At 41.5% G+C, this 19776-nt stretch overlaps 1 protein-coding gene across 4 annotated transcripts in view; it reads right to left on the bottom strand.

The window, feature by feature from the left end:
• The window catches only part of GNE (glucosamine (UDP-N-acetyl)-2-epimerase/N-acetylmannosamine kinase), a 34631-nt gene extending 18187 nt beyond the window's left edge, over nt 1–16444 (bottom strand). For 3 of the 4 annotated variants that reach the window (XM_054003738.1, XM_054003740.1, XM_054003741.1), the window contains exons 1-3: nt 16376–16444; nt 2982–3190; nt 207–658 (exon numbers count right to left, since the gene is read on the bottom strand). In XM_054003738.1, coding sequence (XP_053859713.1) covers nt 207–658; nt 2982–3190; nt 16376–16426 — 712 coding nt within the window. In that variant the 5' untranslated portion in view covers nt 16427–16444. Of the gene's footprint in view, nt 1–206; nt 659–2981; nt 3191–7061; nt 7095–16375 lie in introns of those variants that run through there. The other variant, XM_054003739.1, reaches the window with a different exon arrangement.
• Nucleotides 16445–19776: the final 3332 nt, after the last annotated feature.

The following is a 19776-nucleotide window of genomic DNA, read 5'->3' as shown; positions in this document are numbered from 1 at the left end:
GACTTGGCAGAAGGTCTAGAAATGCTCAGTAAAATAGATTTGTAATTTTTCAGTTGTACGTGGCAGAATACAGAATGAACGCAAATGTAGAAAGAAATACCAGGTACTATTAAAAAATATATATTACTTTTTGACTGATAGCCTACTTACTGAGTTTGTCTAGTGTTGAATACATGTGAGAAAAACATAAAAAGTGACCCACTTACCTAGCCACATGCTAATAATACTCATGTAGTCCTTGTTTTTGGCAGAGAGAAGCTTGTCATATGAGGGACAGCCTGCTAAAAGGATGCGGTCATGGTCTTCACACATGGCTATCAAGTGCTGCTCTGCATTCCTTGTGCAGCACACGTGGTAATGGGCCAGTTTGGTTATGGCATGTCTGATGGAGTCATCGATGGTGCCACTGACTTCCCCACCTTCAATGTGAAGAATGCGAATGTTCATCAGGGCCGCAGACGTGGCCAGGGCCAAAGCATCGAATCTGTCCCCATGAACTATCATTATGTCAGGTTTCAGGCGGTTGAGGACATCAGGTAACTTGACTAATGCAAGGCCCACCGACTCCACCATAGCTGCCTCATCCTCCCCTCTCACAATGGTGTGTAATCTTGTATGAATATCAAAGTCATCTTGTTCAATCATACGATAGGTATTACTGAAGGTCAGAGAAAAAGGGTTATTAGAGTAAATACAACTTGATTTTACAGCAATACTGCTTCACAAAATAAACACAAATTACAACAGCTGTACTGGGGCTGAAAAAAGGCCTGCTTTGCACATCTTCTTCACTGAGGAAAGTAGCTTTTAAGATTTTAACAGAATATTCTCATCCATGTGAAGATCCTCCCTAATATTCCAAACATCCAGTTCCTCTAGGCACCTTTAAAGAGGAACTGTGCTGAACATATTGTGGAAATCCTCAGAAATCAAACTCTTTCATGTGTCCACTGAGCCTTTCAGAGAATAGATGTGGCATGATTTCCTGTCAGAAAGGGTATGTTTATCGACTCTTCTGTGGACAACTCTATAAATACAACAACCAATGTGATACAAAGCTGAGGCCAGTATGTTTAAAGAAAACGTCCTGCAGGCAGCATATATTATTTCAGATTGTCTATTCTTTTAAGGCATATCCTTTTTATTTTACTGAGTAAAGGGGCTCACATTTTTATAGTATAAATTTCATTACATTTCCAACTCCATTTACAAATATCCTTCACAGACCTACCATCTTCCTGATTATGTACATTCATCTCAGAAAACTTTTCTTCTCTTTGTTTCTGTATTTTTTGCCTTTTGAGAGGTGAAAATCTAGGAGACAGGCAAGACTGTGCATTTCTAGTGGTTTTGTTTCCTTTATTATTCTCCAAACATTTCAGTACCAGACACTTCACAGAATCACCGTCATCCGACTTCTGCTACTGTTGATTACACCATTCACATCACTAGAACATACATGTTCTGAGGATCCACTAATTTCCTAGGATGACCCAGATTAAGGGGTGCAGGGCTAGGCCCTGAAAAGATGCCAAGGAGTACCTGGCTTTTAGAATACTTACTACAAAGTAACTAACAGCAAAAACGTTTGCCAGATCGAAATCTCTACTGTTTGCTTTGTGCATTACAAATCATTCACAATACAGAGACAAACATTAAACACCTTGGAACTGAAATAGTAGTATTTTGTATTACTTTGCACAAGTCTTGCAGACAGCCAAGGGTTATGTGATAAGGTAGAAATCAGGACTGTGTTTGTCCTTTTTAGCAAATGAAATGGGATTACTTTATTTCTCTAATCAGACAGTGCAATTCAACATACTATCCTGTCAAGAAGTTCAACTGTTTTTTTGGGGTTTTTTTTGAATCAGTTAGTTTTGTGATGTTGAATTCATCTTGCCATGTTACTGGATGGAAACAATGTCCAGTACAAAGCAAGGAACAGAGTGCTATAATGTGCAGAAAGAGAACAGTCACCAGTGGAACATCCTGTCTTAGTAATATGGGATAACTTCATCCTGTCCTGGCTTACAAAATGCCAAAATTTCTCAATGGAAAGTCCAAAAAGTATCTCTGCTTGAAAAAAGTATCTCTACTTGTATAATCTATATGCTTATACATTTCCTAAAGTTCGACAATGCCGATATACTGCAGACCTAAGCTAAAGTCTGCTTTTGTTTTCCAGAATATGCATTTTCGTATGTATTCCACTTACTGGGTCCAATCTGGTAAATGCTGCTTGAGGAAAATCAACCACAATCCCAGAAAGGCTATCCATGCTGTTTCTTCTACCTTTTCCCCAGCAATCAGGAGAATATCCACCAGGGATCTGGGATGTCCTTCCACGGGAAGGAATTCAGACCAATTCAATCCTCCTGGGCGGGTGATTTGACTGCTTACTTATGGAGAGCTATGGACAGGGACTCTCTTCTCTCCCACCTACCCATATACCACAGATAACCATATATCTGTCATTTTGTTATTCATTTTGTCAGAAATATATGACCACACTTTCCTGCCTCCACAATACTGGAAGAAAGAACTAACAGTGTTCTTCTGGGATATACGATACATAAGTACTTTCTCCAATAACTGTAAAGCAGAAGAGGTGCAATTTAAAATGACTGAGGAGGCTCTTTTCTCCATGAAAATTAAAAAACTGTAGCACATTTCCATTTGACAATCACCAGGTTTTAGGGAAAATTGCAGGACATAAGTTTCTCACTGCATACAGTTTGTGATCCATTTTGGCGGTCTCAATTACAGCATATGCACAAAATTTTCTAGAATTCCAAGACTGGCTGAAAAAAATGACTGCATGAAATATGCAATCTCATAAGGAGCTGCAAAATAAAATTCTGGAAAAAAAAAGTAAAACTTTGTTGTGTACACTCATGATGCCAAGAGTTCGTTTTACCTAATGTACATATTATCACTGCTAACACCTCAGAAACATACTGGTAGATAAAAATTCACCTTACCCATAGTCATCAATCAGGTGGGAACCAAGCACTACGACATCAAGCTCAAAAAACTGTGGTTCTGCCTTAATACCAAACATAATGGGAGCCAATTTTGAATAATCAGCACGGTTGCAAGTAGCAACACAAACACGAAGTTTGTGGTTGTTTCCATTCTTCTCCATGACTTCCTTTTGTTTCTGTTTTGAAAGATTCTTGAAGTACACCTCCTGACATAATAGAGAAAACAAGAAGTGTGTCATCAATAATAGAATTTACTTACATCAAATGGTATATACTTCATCAATAGTACACAAGTGCAGCCCCAACTGTGGATATACAGTAACTACTCCACTTATAATGGACATCTAGCACCTCACAAAACAAACGGAGTTCTGTTCCCAAAATTTTTTTTCCTAGTTAAAACTCAATTTTAATACCTCTATTTCTACAAATAGTATATAAAAATACTGTATAAACAATAATTAAGTATTATGAAGTTCAACTGTAATTAAGCAGTAAAATGACTTCTCCCTGTTCTGATGGTATAAGTAGAAAAACTCTTCTGCCTTAGTAAATAAAGGAAAGAAAATCTCATATTCCAAACAAAAGAATGGAACAAATTGATCAGATGCATCCACCGAGGCTCTGTAAACAAAAAGAGAAAGTTTTTGACCAGGACAGTTTATGTATCTCCATTAAACACATTTTGGTGAGGTAAAGCAAGTTAAACATTTATTTCTAAAGCCTTACATACCCTTTTGTAGGCCAAAGTACATTAAGAAAATCAGTATTACAGAAAATCAAAATAACCGAAATTTTCTCTCCTCCCAGACAGAAATTACTAAGGTGTTAGCAAGAGTTTAAGTAAGTACCATCCTTCTGGTATAAATCTAATGTTATGTCAGATTCTTGCTCCACTCGGCAGACGGAACTTTTTCTGGATTAATGGACAAGGCTTGCTTATCCTTGACTCAAAGAAGTATCAATGTCTCTACTGATTTTGCCAGCTAGAAAAGCATGACAGTACATGATTATATTAACAGGAGCGATTCCATGCTCCTTTTAGACCGCATTCAGATTTTTTCAGTATAGTTCTAAAAGAAAGGCTACTGTGACATCACACTCTCATGAAACTTACAAAATTCAGCAACTTTTCAAGATTTCCCTATTTTTAATACATTAGTTTAGGTTTCATCACATGTAACAAAACAATGCTTTGGTGTAATAACAACATTAGGGTGATCAGGAATCTATGCCAAGTTGTCCAAGTGGTATCTCTAGTCCACTTGCAATCCATTACAGCTCTGCAAAACTATTACTGGCAGTGACACCAGCCAGATTCACATCTAACAGACCCCACTGCTTTTCCTAATTTCTAAAACAACCTCTCTTTGGAGGTGGTTCTGAGCAGGACGTCCTGTTGTTATTTATGTAAAACCAGCCACTAATTCAAATAAAATGGTGATGCCACTTCTGACACACCTGTAAGCTTGTCTTTGAAACTGAATGAACAATATTAGTATAACTAGAGGCAAACCTCTCACAAAACTCTTCCAGTTGGCCACTGATGCATGCCTATTCTATGTTACATAAAACAAGAAGCCAAAGTAAAAAACTGCAAAATAAGGAAGTGACAAAGCAAACTTATTTGAAGTCTGCTAACTCCAAGTTAGCTGTCTGAGCTAAGACCACCAAGACCCCTCTGACAAAGCAGTTTCTTTTCATTTATGCAAAGCAGTCTTTTAAGAAGCAGAATAGTTTTCTGTTCTACTTTTTTCTTTAAGCATTGTCTAAAATTCTAAAAACCTTCCATCCAGACACAGAACATACCATCTCCTAAAACAGGTCTGTAAGTTGAGAAAAAAATAGAATCTCTTTTCTCACCATAACTACAGATCCAACAGAACTGAATCACTAGCCCACACATCTTTCCAGCCATGAAGATCACATTTAAGTACAATTAGTATTTGGCTGTAACAATGGTCTCTTGAAATAATTTCAGACATAGATATTGAGACACTCCAAATCTGTCTGAATTGACTAGAATCAAAGGCAATTCCTGTATTTGTCTAGTTCAACTTCTGTTAACATTACATTTCAAAGCAGAATTATTTCCAGTACTGACTTAAGACTCTGTAACACAGTAGTTTCAAAAAGCTGCCAAGTGAGCCACACACTGGCCTTGGTGCAGACAGGTTTTCCATTGCTGTCAATTTTAAACACCTGCTTATTTGAAGAACCAAAATATTTACCCTAGCATAAGGTAGGTAACAATGCAATATAATTATCAACTGCATGTGGAAATTTGCCACTAATTAAATTGGTTTATTATTTTCTAGGATGACTTGGATGTTTCCTAAAGAAACATGTGATGTATTACCACATCACATTTTAATAACAGACATTATTCTATCCTGACTCCCAACTTTTCTGAGCCTAAATGCAAAAATAATTCTGTATTTTCAGACAGTATTCACAGTCAAAAAGCAATGCCCAAATCCCTTCAGCCATTAACAGCAAATTCCTTCAAGCAGAGCTGTGACGCCCTAGCTACAAAATTTTGTTACCACTGTTGTTTTAGCATTTATTATCAGCTTTTGCAGGTAAGTAATCTCTTTTCAGGACTGTTCACCAAAATTATTTGAAATAACGAATCACTAACATTTGCCTCTTAGTTTCTAGATGTTTGATCATATACTGAGTTTGATCTACAACAGAACTCTCTAGCTGGGGGATCCTTCTGTTCCAAGGTCTATCTCTTCCACCTTGCAGGGACTAACAATCTTTAGCAGAAGAGAGAAGAAATAAAACAGTCTTCCAAGAAGGACTACTTGAAATACTTAATCTCCATGTGCTTTGGTCTACTGCTCTTCTGTATCCCATCCTAAAGCTTTTAGATTATCACAGATTCAAAGACTTTTTAAGACTGGGAAATTCTGGGCCAGACTTTACAGCAGCCAAGCAGCTACTATTTCTGTTAGCAGTCCTCAGAGCATGAGACACCCCTTGATCACTGTTTCACAAACAAATGACACCACCTGTATACTCTATATTCTACATTCACACCTCTGAAACACTGGGTTATAAAATCAAAAGACCCAGTCTCTACACTCTGTGTATGCCCATGTCTTGAGGGCAATTTCATCTTTCCACTTGCTTTGCCGCGTGGCATATAGTTTATTCTGCCCTGAACTCTTCCCACACCCTCTACCAGCATGTGTATTCCCACCACACTTCTCCACACATCCGCTGAGCCATCAGTTCTACATCGCCTGTGTGCACACACACCCAGGGCCTCTTCCTAGAGCCCAGTGCAGGTGACCAAACATCAAACAACACCCTCAAACACCTCTGTGAGGGTGGAAAAACATCCGTCGTCCTGCACGTGTTTTAGGGCAAAAAATGCTCTCCACCATTCCCCCCATGAAATGTGGCTGATATCTTCACTAGGCCCCTCCCTGGTGCAAGGGATCATCACCCCCTGTGCTTTTTCAAATACTGATACACCAAGAATCACAGAATATGACGACTCCAATGCTGAACTGGAAGGGAACCACAAAGATCATTGAGTCCAACCCTTACTCCTGCACAGGACACCCCAAGTATCCATGTGCCTGTGAGCACTGCCCAAATGCTTCCTTGAACCCTGTCAGACTGGTGCTGTGACCACTTCCCTAGGGAGCCTACCCCAGCCACCCTCTGGGTGAAGAGCCTTTTTCTAATACCCAGCCTAAGCCCACCCTGACACTTCAGGCCATTCACTTGTTACACAAGTCTGCCCTGGTACTCTCTCTCTCTCCGCACCACCCCCCCATTCCCCCCCATCCCGGGAAAAACCACGCCTGCGGCCCGCGTTCTCAGTTCCTCTGGACAATTCCCTCGTGCGCACTTTCCCCCTGCGGAGGCTCTGGATCCCCGCTTTTCCCGGGAACCCGCGTCCGCATCTCCGGGTCTGTGGATCCCCGCATTCCGCAGGGACGCGTCCCGGCCCGCGCTGCCCCGCCCCCAGGCGTAGCCGCGCTCCCGCCGCCTCCCCGAACATCTGTGGCGCGCCCGGCTGGGCCCGACCCGGGCTCTGCGCGGCCACCTCGCAGTCACCTTGCCCAGCGCCTGGACCACGGCGGCGGTGGCGGCCCGCTCGCATCCGCCGGCAACAAGCCCCGCCCCTGCAGGAAGTGAGCGCGGAGGAGGGTGCTGCCGCTAGCCGCGCCCCGTCCGCCTCGGGGCCGGAGGCCCCAGCTGCCCCCGGCCAGGCGTTGGGCGGGCAGCGGCGCGTCTGTAGGGCTTCATGCAAGTTTGCCGTCACAGAATCACAGAACTAATTAGGTTGGAAAAGACCTCTGAGGTCATCGAGTCCAACTTAGGACCCAATACCTCTCTGTCAACCAGACCATGGCACTGAGTGCCACATCCAGTCTTTTCTTAAACACCCGCCAGGGACGGTGACTCCACTGCAATGGCAGCCCGTTCCAATGTCTAATCAGCCTTTCTGTGAAGAAATTCTTCCTAAAGAGGAGCCATGTTGTTGAGGTGGGACAGTCTCTTCCTGTCCATATATGGAATACTCCATATATACACATCTGAGCTAGCTAGCTAAAACTGCTGGATTGGCGACTGCCATCATGTCAAGAGCTTTTAAAGTGAGGGCTGTCAGGGAACTAGAGGCTGTGGAGTTGCTGTAGGAGATGCACAGTTAGGATGCACAGATGCACAAATGGCCTACAGGGGTGTATGGAAGAATAAGGCAGTAGCCTGATGGTGCAGGCTGTGAGGAACTGCAGCCTTCCAGTCTGGGCACCAGCCAGTAGCTCCTGAAGAGTGCCTGGGTGTGATCCAGAATTTTATAATTTTGGCATTAATTCAGCCCAGAGTGCCACCAAATGACAACTTCATTGGTGTGAAGCACAATCAAAAAAGCTGTTAAACCAACTACCAGGTATTGCTGTCATCTGTGTTCCAGTTGACTGTAAAAGACGTGGTTTATTTTCTCAAGCTGGAGGTATTTCGAGGTCAAGTCTCACATTAGTGAAGTGACTGTGACTTGGATCCCAGCCCAATACCTGAGGCACCATGTGTAACATCAGCAATCTGTACCCACTATATTCTACTATGAAAACAATTACCTAAAACATTTCAGTAGCTGAAATGGTGTCACCCAGTCCTAGTAAAAGGACAATCTTTCTCCCATTTTTATCTCTCTGATTTCACATTTGTGTGGCTGAAACCTGAGTCTAGTGTGGTAGGGCGATACATCTGAACAAGTCTGTACTTTGCCACAGTTTTTCAGTCTAGATTGCATCTTTGTTCATCCATATAATACTTGAGGGGTCTCAAATCCCTTCTACTTTTGCCCTTTAATTCTTAGAAAAACTAGCTGTAAGAGTGACTCCTGTCTGACACACCTAGAAGAAAGTAGGTGCAAGGAATGAGATAGTTGCATTTCTGGCCTTTACCAGGGAGAAAAAGGTTGACTTTCCCAGCAGTTACAAATACTTGTTTAAAAAGACTTTAAGAAACAATTAGTGAAGTCTTCAGCTAAAAGAAAAAAAATCTTCAATAGTGATTATTAAAGTAAAAACTCTTAAAGACTTGCCTTTGGGAATTTAAAATGATGACTTGACTGTTTCCCAAGAGAGGTGGAAAGGATCTTATCCTATACTGATGTTCAGAAAGTCCTCAGACAGCTGCAGTTCAATGAATCATAACTCTGCAAAGACTCAGTGTTTTGAGAATATTGCAGCACACCCGCTTCTGAAGTTACCAGGCATCTTTGCTTGCAATACTGACCACATGCAGTAATAGCAACTGGAAGGCACCTTAGGTTCAATTCATGTCCAGTTTAAATTATTTTCATTGTTCTCTGCACCACTAGATTTACTTTATGCACATTGCTTAAAAACCCATGTACATTCTGGAAATGCCATATTAAATAAATTTGAATTGTCTCCTATAAATGCTTTCAGGTTATGATAAGCTTACCAGCATAACTATGGTTGGTTTCACTGAAACACTGAAGAGCAGCCTGAATCATATTTGAGCATGAGTGTATGGAAGTGTGAACATATGGACAGACTTTGGTTTATACTAGTACTAACATAGCTAGAAGCAACTACATTGAGAGTTAATTACTCCTACAACAGCATCAGTGCATCTCTTCATGTGACTTTTCTGTAAATGTTCTAATGGTGTTTCAGCATGTTGCAGTAAAAGGTGCAGAAGAAACAAGAAACTATGCTCCTTTTGATTTCTCACAGACCTCACATATTACATAAACAAGATTAGATTTTTCTTGTTACTGAGTGAGCCCTGCCTCAAGGCTTCTCAGCAGAGAGACAAATGTTGTGCAGAGAAATCAGATGGGAGGAGAAGCCTCAGCCCATAATCTGCCTGCTCCAGTCGGTTTTATGCTTTGCTGCTCAAAATCTCCAATGACACTGTGAAGAGGGCCTTCTGTCCTTGACAAGGCCACTGGCTGTGAAGGGATTAATGAGAGGAATAGGGTCTCAGTATCCAGGTAATTCATTGGCACTTCCCTCATCAGAAAGCTTTGCAGGAATAGTAAAGGCTCTGCAGAGACTAAATGGACATTAGTGTCAAAGTGTTGGGAAATGTTGGAGATGAGTAGTTTACTAATTTTGGGAGAGGTCATGTTGCTTAAGATCTGAACAGAAGAACCAAAATTAGTGGGTTTGGTTTGCAGCTGGTTTGGATTCATTGGAAACCCATCCTGCAAAAGGTGAAAGGTGCTTACCTGGGATGGTCAGTGCATGACTGTGCCTGGGAGATGGATAGTGTGGACAGATAGAATCAGTAGCACTCTGACCTTCTGCACTGGTGCTAAGCACTGTGTTGCTTATTCCCTTCTGAAAGCAGAGCATTTTGACTTTTCAGCATCTACATGATGTGAATCTTTTATTACTTCATTTTTCATTTAAGTCCATTTTATTTATGTCAAAGACACATGCTGAGAGTAAGAAGGTGAAAACTTCCACTAAGATTTTCAAAAGCAGCTGTCCATATCAATTCTGTACTGTCCAGCCTAAAACACCTGAAAGCAGCTTGAATTTTACAGATCAGGGCTTTCAGAAAAGCAGGCCCTTCTGACACAGCTGAACCAATAACCTCTGAAGATTCTGGCACAGCAGTGTTCAGCTACTATGAATGCACTCCATTACAAATATCCCTTGTAGGAAGAGACCAAGTACAATGTACTACATTATATAAGTAGAATATAAACAGTTACACACAGTAGGGAAAGCCTAACAAATTTTACCTTCCTGCATTTTCCTGTTTGTTCTTCCCAGTTAAAACTACCAGGTGAGGTGTGCAATTAATAGCAACTGTGGACAACCACATCACAGTTCATATCTGATGTTCTGGAGAAGGGGAAGAGATCAGGGATAAGACAATGCCATAGATGCCATGAAAAGGGAAATTTGGGGATTTATTCTCTTCTCATCACAACACACATCTTACATCTTTGCTCAGTGTCTTATAACAAAGACACTGAGCATTTGCTAACATAAAATGAGCATCTACATGTAACTAAGATTGTAAGACGCAGAATTCCCTAAGGGAGCTAAGGGAGAGGAAATAATTAACTATATGAAAATTTATTCTTTGTCTCTGGAAAGATACTATCCAAGGAAATCAATGAAACTGGTGCAGGGAGCTATCTTATGACGAGCAGCTGAGGGACCTTATCACTCTCTACATCTACCTGAAGAGAGACTGTAGCAAGGTGGGGATCAGTTTCTTCTCCCAAGTAATAAATGATAGACGAGAGGAAGTGGCCTCAGGGTGTGACAGTGGTTTATTCTTGGATATTCAGAAATACTTATTTACTGAAAGGGTTATCAAGCATTATAAGCAACTGCCCAAGGAAGTACTGGAGTTATCATCCCTAGAATTATTTAAAAGGCACATAGATGTGGCACTTAGGGACATGATTTAATGTTGGACTTGGCAGTGCTGTATTAATGGCTGGACTTGATGACCTTAAGGTTCTTTTCCAATCTAAATATTCCATGACTTGGTGTTAAAATTAGGTGCTTCAAAAACTCAGGTAACAGGCAGAATTGTGAATCTCATTGACATAATTAGGAATTAGGTAAAAAATATCCTATACTTTTTTTCAGAGTTTCCAATGTTCTGTAATAGGCTAGAGTCCCTTTTTTCCATATTGGAAAGATGGCATATTCTGGTGTCTGGTGTGTTACAAAATAATGGCATTTGCACATATCCTCTAAAATGTGAATAAAGTTTATTGTAACTAGCTAGAGTTTTAGAATGTGATAGATGCATGGCAAAAAAGCAATCTCTGTTGTAGAGAATTCATCAGGAGTGCATGTGTAGGCTAGGCTATATATCCATCTGAATATATATATCCATCTGAAACCGATGGAAAGCACTGGAAAGAGTATGGGAAACCTCAATGGTTGGTTTGTGGTTTTTTTTGTTTGTTTGTTTGGTTGTTTTTTTGTTTGTTTGTTTTTTTGTTTTTTGTTTTTTGTTTTTTTGTTTGTTTGTTTGGGTTTTTTTCCAGTTCATTCAATGTCTTGAGCCTTTATCTTCTTAATTTCTGCTAAAAAAACCACCAAGCCACAAAACTTTTCTTTCCCACTCTATCTAAAAAGAGTGGAACTGACCCACTTTTTGCTCTCATCATGTGACTAACTCTGCTTATGTGATCAGTTTAATTCTTCAAAAGGGTCTGTTTTCTTCACTTGTAACCAATGCTGCTAAGGTTTTGTTTGTTTGTTTTTTTGTTTTTTGTTTTTTGTTTTTTTGTTTGTTTGTTTGGGTTTTTTTCCAGTTCATTCAATGTCTTGAGCCTTTATCTTCTTAATTTCTGCTAAAAAAACCACCAAGCCACAAAACTTTTCTTTCCCACTCTATCTAAAAAGAGTGGAACTGACCCACTTTTTGCTCTCATCATGTGACTAACTCTGCTTATGTGATCAGTTTAATTCTTCAAAAGGGTCTGTTTTCTTCACTTGTAACCAATGCTGCTAAGGTTATGGCTTGTCTGTTTCTTCTGAAGCTCCACTTCTTGTTCAGTCCTGCTGGAATGATTGCTGCTGATGATTTTTTGACACACATCAGACATTCATGGGGAAATCTGATGCAGTTCAACATACCCAAGCTGGCTTCAAACCAGTTGGTCCTGAATAATGATGGCAGCCCAGGCTGGGGTGGTTCTTGTGGTGTAATTCTTCCTCTTACTGTGCTGTGCATCTACACCCCTTGATTAGTAGACATTGTGGTTCACTTAAAACAACTTGGGGTGTGTTCACAATGGAATGAGTAGAGTTGCTGTACCTACTCAGAGTATCTGGATGTGATCCAGCACAAAATGAACTTGATTGGAAGCTGTCATCACTAGGTAAGACGGTGGGTAACTTTGCCAAATACAAGATCCCAATTTCCACCTCAGGTACAGATGGGAGAATTATTTGTTATATATGAATATATATAGAAATATACCTGGTTGAGGAAACTATGCAGAAGAAAGAGCCAATTTTGCAACAGCCAAAGATGCAAATGTCTCTCATTTGTCAAAGTCTGGAAAGAAAGTTCTGTTAAGCTTTCCCAGTTCTGACGTTAAGACTGCCTACTTTTTTCACTTCATATTGCCATGAAGTGCTGAAAAGAAGGTTAAAAGTCTGTCAGGAAGGAGGAATCAAACTCTGGCCACTTCTCACTATTAATAAATACATCCTGTGTTGCATACTGGTCTAAAGATTCCTCTTTGCTGTTCTTGTCCAACTGATTTGTTCTTTTTTTTCATCTCTCCTAGTCCTTTTGAGGCTCTTTGGCATCCTACTTGAATGCAACTGTGTTTTTCAATGTGATTATCAGATTACAAATATTTGAAATATTGTATCTTCTCTGGTAATTGCTAATTTCTAATTTTAAGGATTACTAATTCTACTACATAATTACAAAAAAAAAATCCATTAAGAAGTGATCTATTATCAGGACTAAAGAATTATAATAGTAAACATGTATTTCCACCCTTTATGCCATATTAAAATAATTTCTTTCATGTGTAGTTTGTGGATTTTGGCTATTAACTAAGACAAAAAATGTGATTAAAGAAGAAAATTAGATTGTAAAGTTACAGTACAAAGCAGATAGTCAATTTACATTTACTAAGACAGATGAGGAAATTTTGTGAGACAGAATATAAAATGGACAAAGAAGTGTAGCAGTAGCTACCCTTCACTAAGTCCAGATTCTCCTGTCTTTTAACACACTAGGTATTATTAGGTGAGTTATTGAAATGTCTCCTTTAATCATGTGACCCTCAGAGGGATCTTAAATCTTAGTCTATTGCATGGCTACTATAATTCCCTGAAACAATTTCAGATTTTCCATATGAAGAAGCTTGTAGAGATGCAACAGAAGGCTTAAGTGCCAGTCAAAAGCACAATGGTACCAGGTATTCCACAAAAGTACATCTGTGTTTTTAATTCTGGGTCAAGAATAAAATCTCCTTGTTTTTCGAAGTATCTGTAGGCCTTATTTTCATTACCAGAAATGTCCAGAAAAAGTTTGGTTTCTCCAAACAACAAATAAAAGTCAAGGAAAAGTAAAAACAAGCACACAATTTTAAAAAGAGGTTCTGTTTCTAAAGCCTTCAACCAACAACAAAAAGTTCCGTAAATTTGCTTTGATTGGACAGAAAATCAAGATCTTGATGATGAAGAGTAAATCTCTGGAATTCAGGATGACATTTAGAAAAAAACGCAAGAAACCCTACATGCTAAATTGCTATTTACTTCTTTCCTTACGTCTTTTTGATACTAATCTGGAAAATAGTCACATGCAGAACATCTGAGTAAGCTGTTATTCTAGAATAGTCTGATTTTCTCAGATGGATTTGCAATCCATGTTCTTTTATTAAAGTTTTGATTTAGTACCAGATGTTTTAATGAAAAATTGTCCAAAATTACATAGACATATAAGTAACTGCTAAAATATTCCCTGGTTTTTGCCATGAGAGTAACTCTACAACAGTCATTCTAACAGACACCCATGTCCTTAGGCTGTGCCAAGTCCCTCTGGGAAAGACCATATACTATTAAGAGAACAGCAGTCTATTTTCCCAAGGCCTTCCGCGTGCCAGGGTGTAGGAGGTTACTCAGAATCACGTGGACACTGACCACTTTCTGACTGGTCTAGCTGCTGAGGCATTATTAATAAAAAACTCAGCCTGAATGTATCTGACAATGAGACTTCAGGTTGTGAAAGGCTCTCCCTCTTACTTTTCCTGTGCTTTTTGAAACTCTCTTGTGTGTCTCTGAAAGGCAGTTATGAAATACTGACATTGTGTGGCATGCTCTCACGCCTGTATTTTCTCATACAAAGATCCAATGATCAAGATCAATCTTTTGATTAGAATTAAAATTTGATTACAATTTTAAGAAAAAGCACACAGTTTGAACTTGATTTTGAAAAGGACAATCCTGTATTTTCAAAGCTAAGTACTTAGTGGAAAAATCCCTATGACTGGTTTCTACCACATGAAATCATGCTTATTTACAGAAAATGTTATGGTTGTCCTTGGCTCTGCCCTAGTGTCAGTTTTACATAGCCCATAAAAATCTGCTTTCCCCAGGCAGCACAGTGTTGATGGGACTCATGTCCCTGAGTGTGGGCCACCAACCTTCTTACCAGTTAAAATTCTCCAGGCTGCAGGTACAGTTGTTAAGTGTGATATGCTTAAGGAGCAATGCAGCAGAGGTGAGAAATCTTCTGATAGAAGAGTGCTCCCAAGTCAGACAGTCCACATAGTTCCTGTGTACTGACATTCTCATTTAAAATCTTGGGGAATATGCAAACATTGTATAATTTCCATCACCACCCTTGATTTCCTTAATATGAATGGGGAGCTTTCTTAATTTTCTTTTTTGTCCCTGAGCTTTCTTAGTTTTGTCCCTGTGTTGGTTTAATCTTCAGTATCTGATGTGCTGTCCTGGTGGTTTCAGATTTGGACTCAGACCACCATAGGAAAGCACTGCTACTAGACAGCAGAAAATGTCAATTAATTTCTTACTTAAAAATAAATACAACAGATATATTTTCAGTGCTTTTTGGAAATCAGTTTCTTTAAAGCCTATATCTGAGTCCTAGATGGATATCTTTACTGGTGAATATCCAAGGTGATATTTTTCAGCATCTCCAGATCTCAGGGAGACCTGGTGCCAAATCTGAAGTCAAAGCTGGCTGGAACACAAGAGCAAAGGGAGGATAGGTAAAGAAAAACTTCAGAGAAACAACTGATATGGTAGGACATTCAGACTGAAATGGAACAGGCCTTGCTTGCATGACAGGCACACACCTTTTGTTTTGTACTTTGACAGACATCACCTCTGATATCTGTTCCACACTCTTCAAGCATGCAGAGAGCTGTAGCTCCTGGTAGTTAAAACCAGCTGTCAGTCACCTACAAAACTTGCTCTACAGGTGGCAAAGTCAATGGCTGGGGGCAACAATATCAGCAGGACTATTTCCTGCAGTGGCACTTCTGGCCAAAGAGCAAGGATTTTGGACCCCTCCCTCCCATAAGTCTTGGCCCCCGTCTTCCCAGCCTTTCTGCGCTTGCTATCCTCCCTGCTGTACGACTCTCCTCTGCCTTCCCCTCAATGTTGTGTTACTTCACCTGTTGGCTAAATACCTTCTGAGAAAACCTACCTGAAAAAGCAGCCTACAGAGCTCAAGTCTCCTTTTTATCCCGCCTGTATTCGTATCTCTTCTCCCGAGCCCTGTCCACATCCTACTTGAAAGTGAATCCTTGGAGCGTGCATGCTTCCTTGTGCTTGTACAGCACCTGGCATGTTGGGGCCATTCATTATTGCCACAGGTACATGAACAAAATAAAACTGGAAATTATTCTTGCTGAGACCACCTTCCAGGGTGGGTGAGCCTAATGTGGGTGAATCTAATTTCTCACTTCCCAAATAATAGAAATGTAGTCACAGTTACAAGGAACAGTGGTGCTAGCTTTGGGAAGGTCACTGGCTCCCCACAGCTTGCTATGGACTGGGTAATAAAAAGAGAATCCAGAGAGAAAGGGCACAAATGGGCAACCATTCAGCACAGGTCTCACGAGAACTTCTAAACGCCCAGAACAGCAGCCGGCATGGCCCCAAATCCCGAGTGCCTGGTGGAGACACGGAGATACAGACACAGAGGCGGGTCCCGAGATGGCCCTGAAGACAGCGCCTGTCGTGACATCCTCGCCGAGCGGGCAGGGCGTCTCCCTCCCAGGTGCATCCCCCCATAATGGGAGCCAGCAGGGCTCGGCGGAGCGCAGCCTCCCCGGCCGCGCCGCGGCGCTTAGCCGCGGCACGGCCCTGCAGCGCCCCCGGCCCGCCCGCGGCCCCCCGCGCCCAGCACTGACTTACGTGGGGGCCGCGGGCCAGCGGCTCCCGGCGCGGCGGCGCATTCGTCCCCATGACGGCCGGCGGTCCCCGCCACTTTCCCGGGCCGGCTCTGCCGCTGCCAAGCCGAGAGACACCCGGGGACGGGGCCGGGGACGGGTACGGGGCCGCGCCGGGACCGCCCCGCAAGCGCCGCCCTCCGCCCGCCGCCGGGAGGGGCGCGCGCGGCGCTGGAAGGTGCCGGAGGGTCGAGGGATGAGGGGCTGTGATGAGACTTCTCGGTATTCTGGGGTGGTCCCGGCGTCCAAGGCTTTAGCACTGCCTGCGCTAAGGCCGTGCGCTATCCCCGCAGGGCAGCGTGGGAAGAGGATTTCTACTCCGGGTATCCCCCGGTATCGCCTCCTTGTGCTCTCCCCGGGGAGCTATTCCCCGGCTGAGTACCCTCAGAGCACTCACAGCGGTGAGGAAATGCAGGCAACTTTACTGCTACCAAGCATCTCTGTGGATATTACCCGCTAATATCCATGACAGCGAGTGTGTTAAACGTCACCAAGACTACCCAGATCCGGTGAGAACAACAGGAATCTGCAGCTGTCTCAAGGCAAGGAACCTGTCAAGTGAGTCTTCCCAAACACAGGTTTGGAAGACAGCAGCAGCCAGAGCTTCACAAGTCTGATTCCAGTTTCTTCTTGTCCCAAGACAATGTTTCAAGGCTGTGACATGTTGTGTCTTGTAGCTGTACTCTGGCCCTTTGGAAGTCCTGGGGCCTGCATGTGTCCACCCTGTGCCAAGGGAGCCCTGAAGTTACCCTTCTCATGCAGAGCCCCAAGCTGATCTAGACATTTGTGTGACCACAAATTTCTGTGTTATCTTGGGGTGTTTGCAGTTTTTTTGTGAATGTCTTTTGATTTTTGAGATGTGTGCCTTAGTGTTTGCAGAGAAATTACTTGTCTCCAACCATTCTCTCCTGTCCTGCTTGTTTTTCCTGGAACACAGATGTTCAAGGTGACACATAAATGTATAGCACTTTACTCCAGTAAGCAGGTCAGCACACAGCACCTGTAAATTCTACTGACTGGCTTTTTCTCCATGACCAGATTTACACCTGTACACAAACAATTCAACAGTAGTGTCCATGACTATTGCTGTGATATTTTAATTCACTGGTATCTATTTTGATACCTCCCTTGTAGCCATGGCAGTTTATAATTGGCAGTTTATAATTTTTTGGTTTTACATTCTGTTATCACAATGTTTTCCTAGCTGCTCATTTTATCCTGTTATATATCTACAAGGTGAGTTACTAAATAAAACATCAGAACAAAAGGAAGGACAATAAAGCAGCACAAAAGACTCTAAAAAGGTGGGCATTTGTGGAATTGGAGAAGAAGGAGGCATTTTCTTAGTTTGCTGTAAACTGTACATTGCATTTCCCCCCCATTTTACACAGCGTGCAGATCTGTGTGATTCTCTTTTCAATATATTTTCACCGTGAGTCCTTTGCAGTTCTCTTCTTTCTTTGTCTCAGAAATATACATAATTTTTTCTGTCTCTAGTCTAATCTGAAACCCAACAGTGTTACACTGTGTTCTACTGAAGTCTCATTCTGCACATAAGTATTTTCAGCTCTTATTTCTTCTCAGCATTTATACATCCAATTAACAGATTTTCTTCCCCCAGGGCTGCATTACAGTGGTGTATATGTGTAGGCATACACATAAATATATATGTAGGTATATAGGTTTTAAACATACTTGCTGTCTGTGGGAGAAAACAATCTGTATTGAAATTTCCCTTTGCGAGATACTTGGTTTCTAAAATTTCTCTGTTGTTGACAAAAAGAGAACTTTAGATTTAGAACTTGAGGCTCTATTTTTTTCCTCTGGGACAAGACTACTAAAAAGAAAAGCCCAAATTCCCTTGGGCTTCTCCAAGCAGCATTCCTTTCTTACTGTACTTTTCCACTTTTGCAAACATTTGTCATCCTGTTTCTTCAAATGTCACTGGTCATTTGTTTGGCATGGGACCTTTACTTCCTACTCTACTGATGATTAGTACCCTTAGAGATAGGCCTTTGTTCTGGATTGATACACATGCAAGTTCTTTAGTTTAGCTCATTTTTTTTCCTTTAGTACTGTGATCCGTAGCACTGCAGAAAATTCTTGTCTGCCAGAAACTGTGTCTGTTGTGCTACAGGACTTTTTACTTTTCCTGAAACTTAGCAAAAGCAGGAGCTCAAGAGTCTGGGTTGTCAGCCTGGGACTTTATTGAGTCTGCTCTGAAAACTCACCAACTCCTTCAGACAAATGAGCACACCTGAGTGGTTGTAGTGACAGTCAAGTGTTCCTGTCCTGGTCCCTTGTGCCATGTGAATTGTACTGGTGTTTTACCCAGTGTGCAGAAAACCATGTCTTCGAAGGTGCAGTAAAGTATCCCCAAGGTGTTTGAGGCTCTCAGTATTATGTGCCTTTGTCCTGGCCTCCCCAGCTGAAAGATGATTGTTATTCTCAGGCAGCCTCTACAGACATGCCTGTGTAGATGCGGTAATTCGTAATTATAAGGCATTATTCAGGAGGGATGGCAGAGGCTGCATAAAATAAACCTTTAACAAGGTTTTCCCTCACTATCCCTCGATTTAGAACAGCAACAGGTCATTTCTGTAATATGTCCATGTCCTGGTTTTAGGTGGGATAAGTTAATTTTTGTCCTAGTAGGTGGTATGGTGTTGTGTTCTGGATTTAGTATGAGAATAATGTTGATAACAGACTTACATTTTCAGTTTTTACTAAATTTATAGTAGTGTTTATACTAAGTCAGAGAATTTTCAGCTTTTCTTGCTCTGCCATCAAGAAGGCTGGCAGGACACAAGAAGTTGGGAGAGGACACAGCCAGGACAGCTGACCCCACGTGGCTAAAGGGATATTCCGTGCCATATGATGTCATGCTTAGCATATGAACTGGGGAGGAAAGCTGTCTGGGGCCTGCTGCTTGGGAATTGGCAGAATCAGTGAGGAGACAGTAAGCAATTTCTTTATGCATCACTCACTCTTTTATATATTCTAATTATCATTGTTGTTCTTGTTCTTATTATTAATCATCACCACCATCATCATTAATATGTTCTCTCTGTCCCCATTAAACTGTCCTTATGTAAATCCAGAAGTCTGAGTCTGCTGATTTTCTGCCCCTTCCTGATGAGAGGGTGGACTGAATGAGCCACTGTGTGGTGCATCATTGCCAACTGGGGTTAAACCACGACAATCCACCACTCCTTCTCTGCACGCAAGACAAATGGAGATGGTTGTGTTCTCCTTAATCTTCAGTAGGCTTGTGAGAAACCTGAGGTTGTACAATCTACTTGGACCTAACTGAGAGCCTGCCTTCTCACACAAAACCAGACTGTCAAGTGCCTTATCTTGTCTTCT

The sequence above is a fragment of the Vidua macroura genome, chromosome Z (assembly GCF_024509145.1).
Source record: "Vidua macroura isolate BioBank_ID:100142 chromosome Z, ASM2450914v1, whole genome shotgun sequence".
NCBI lineage: Eukaryota > Metazoa > Chordata > Aves > Passeriformes > Viduidae > Vidua > Vidua macroura.
This window is presented reverse-complemented; position numbering and strand designations above follow the sequence as displayed.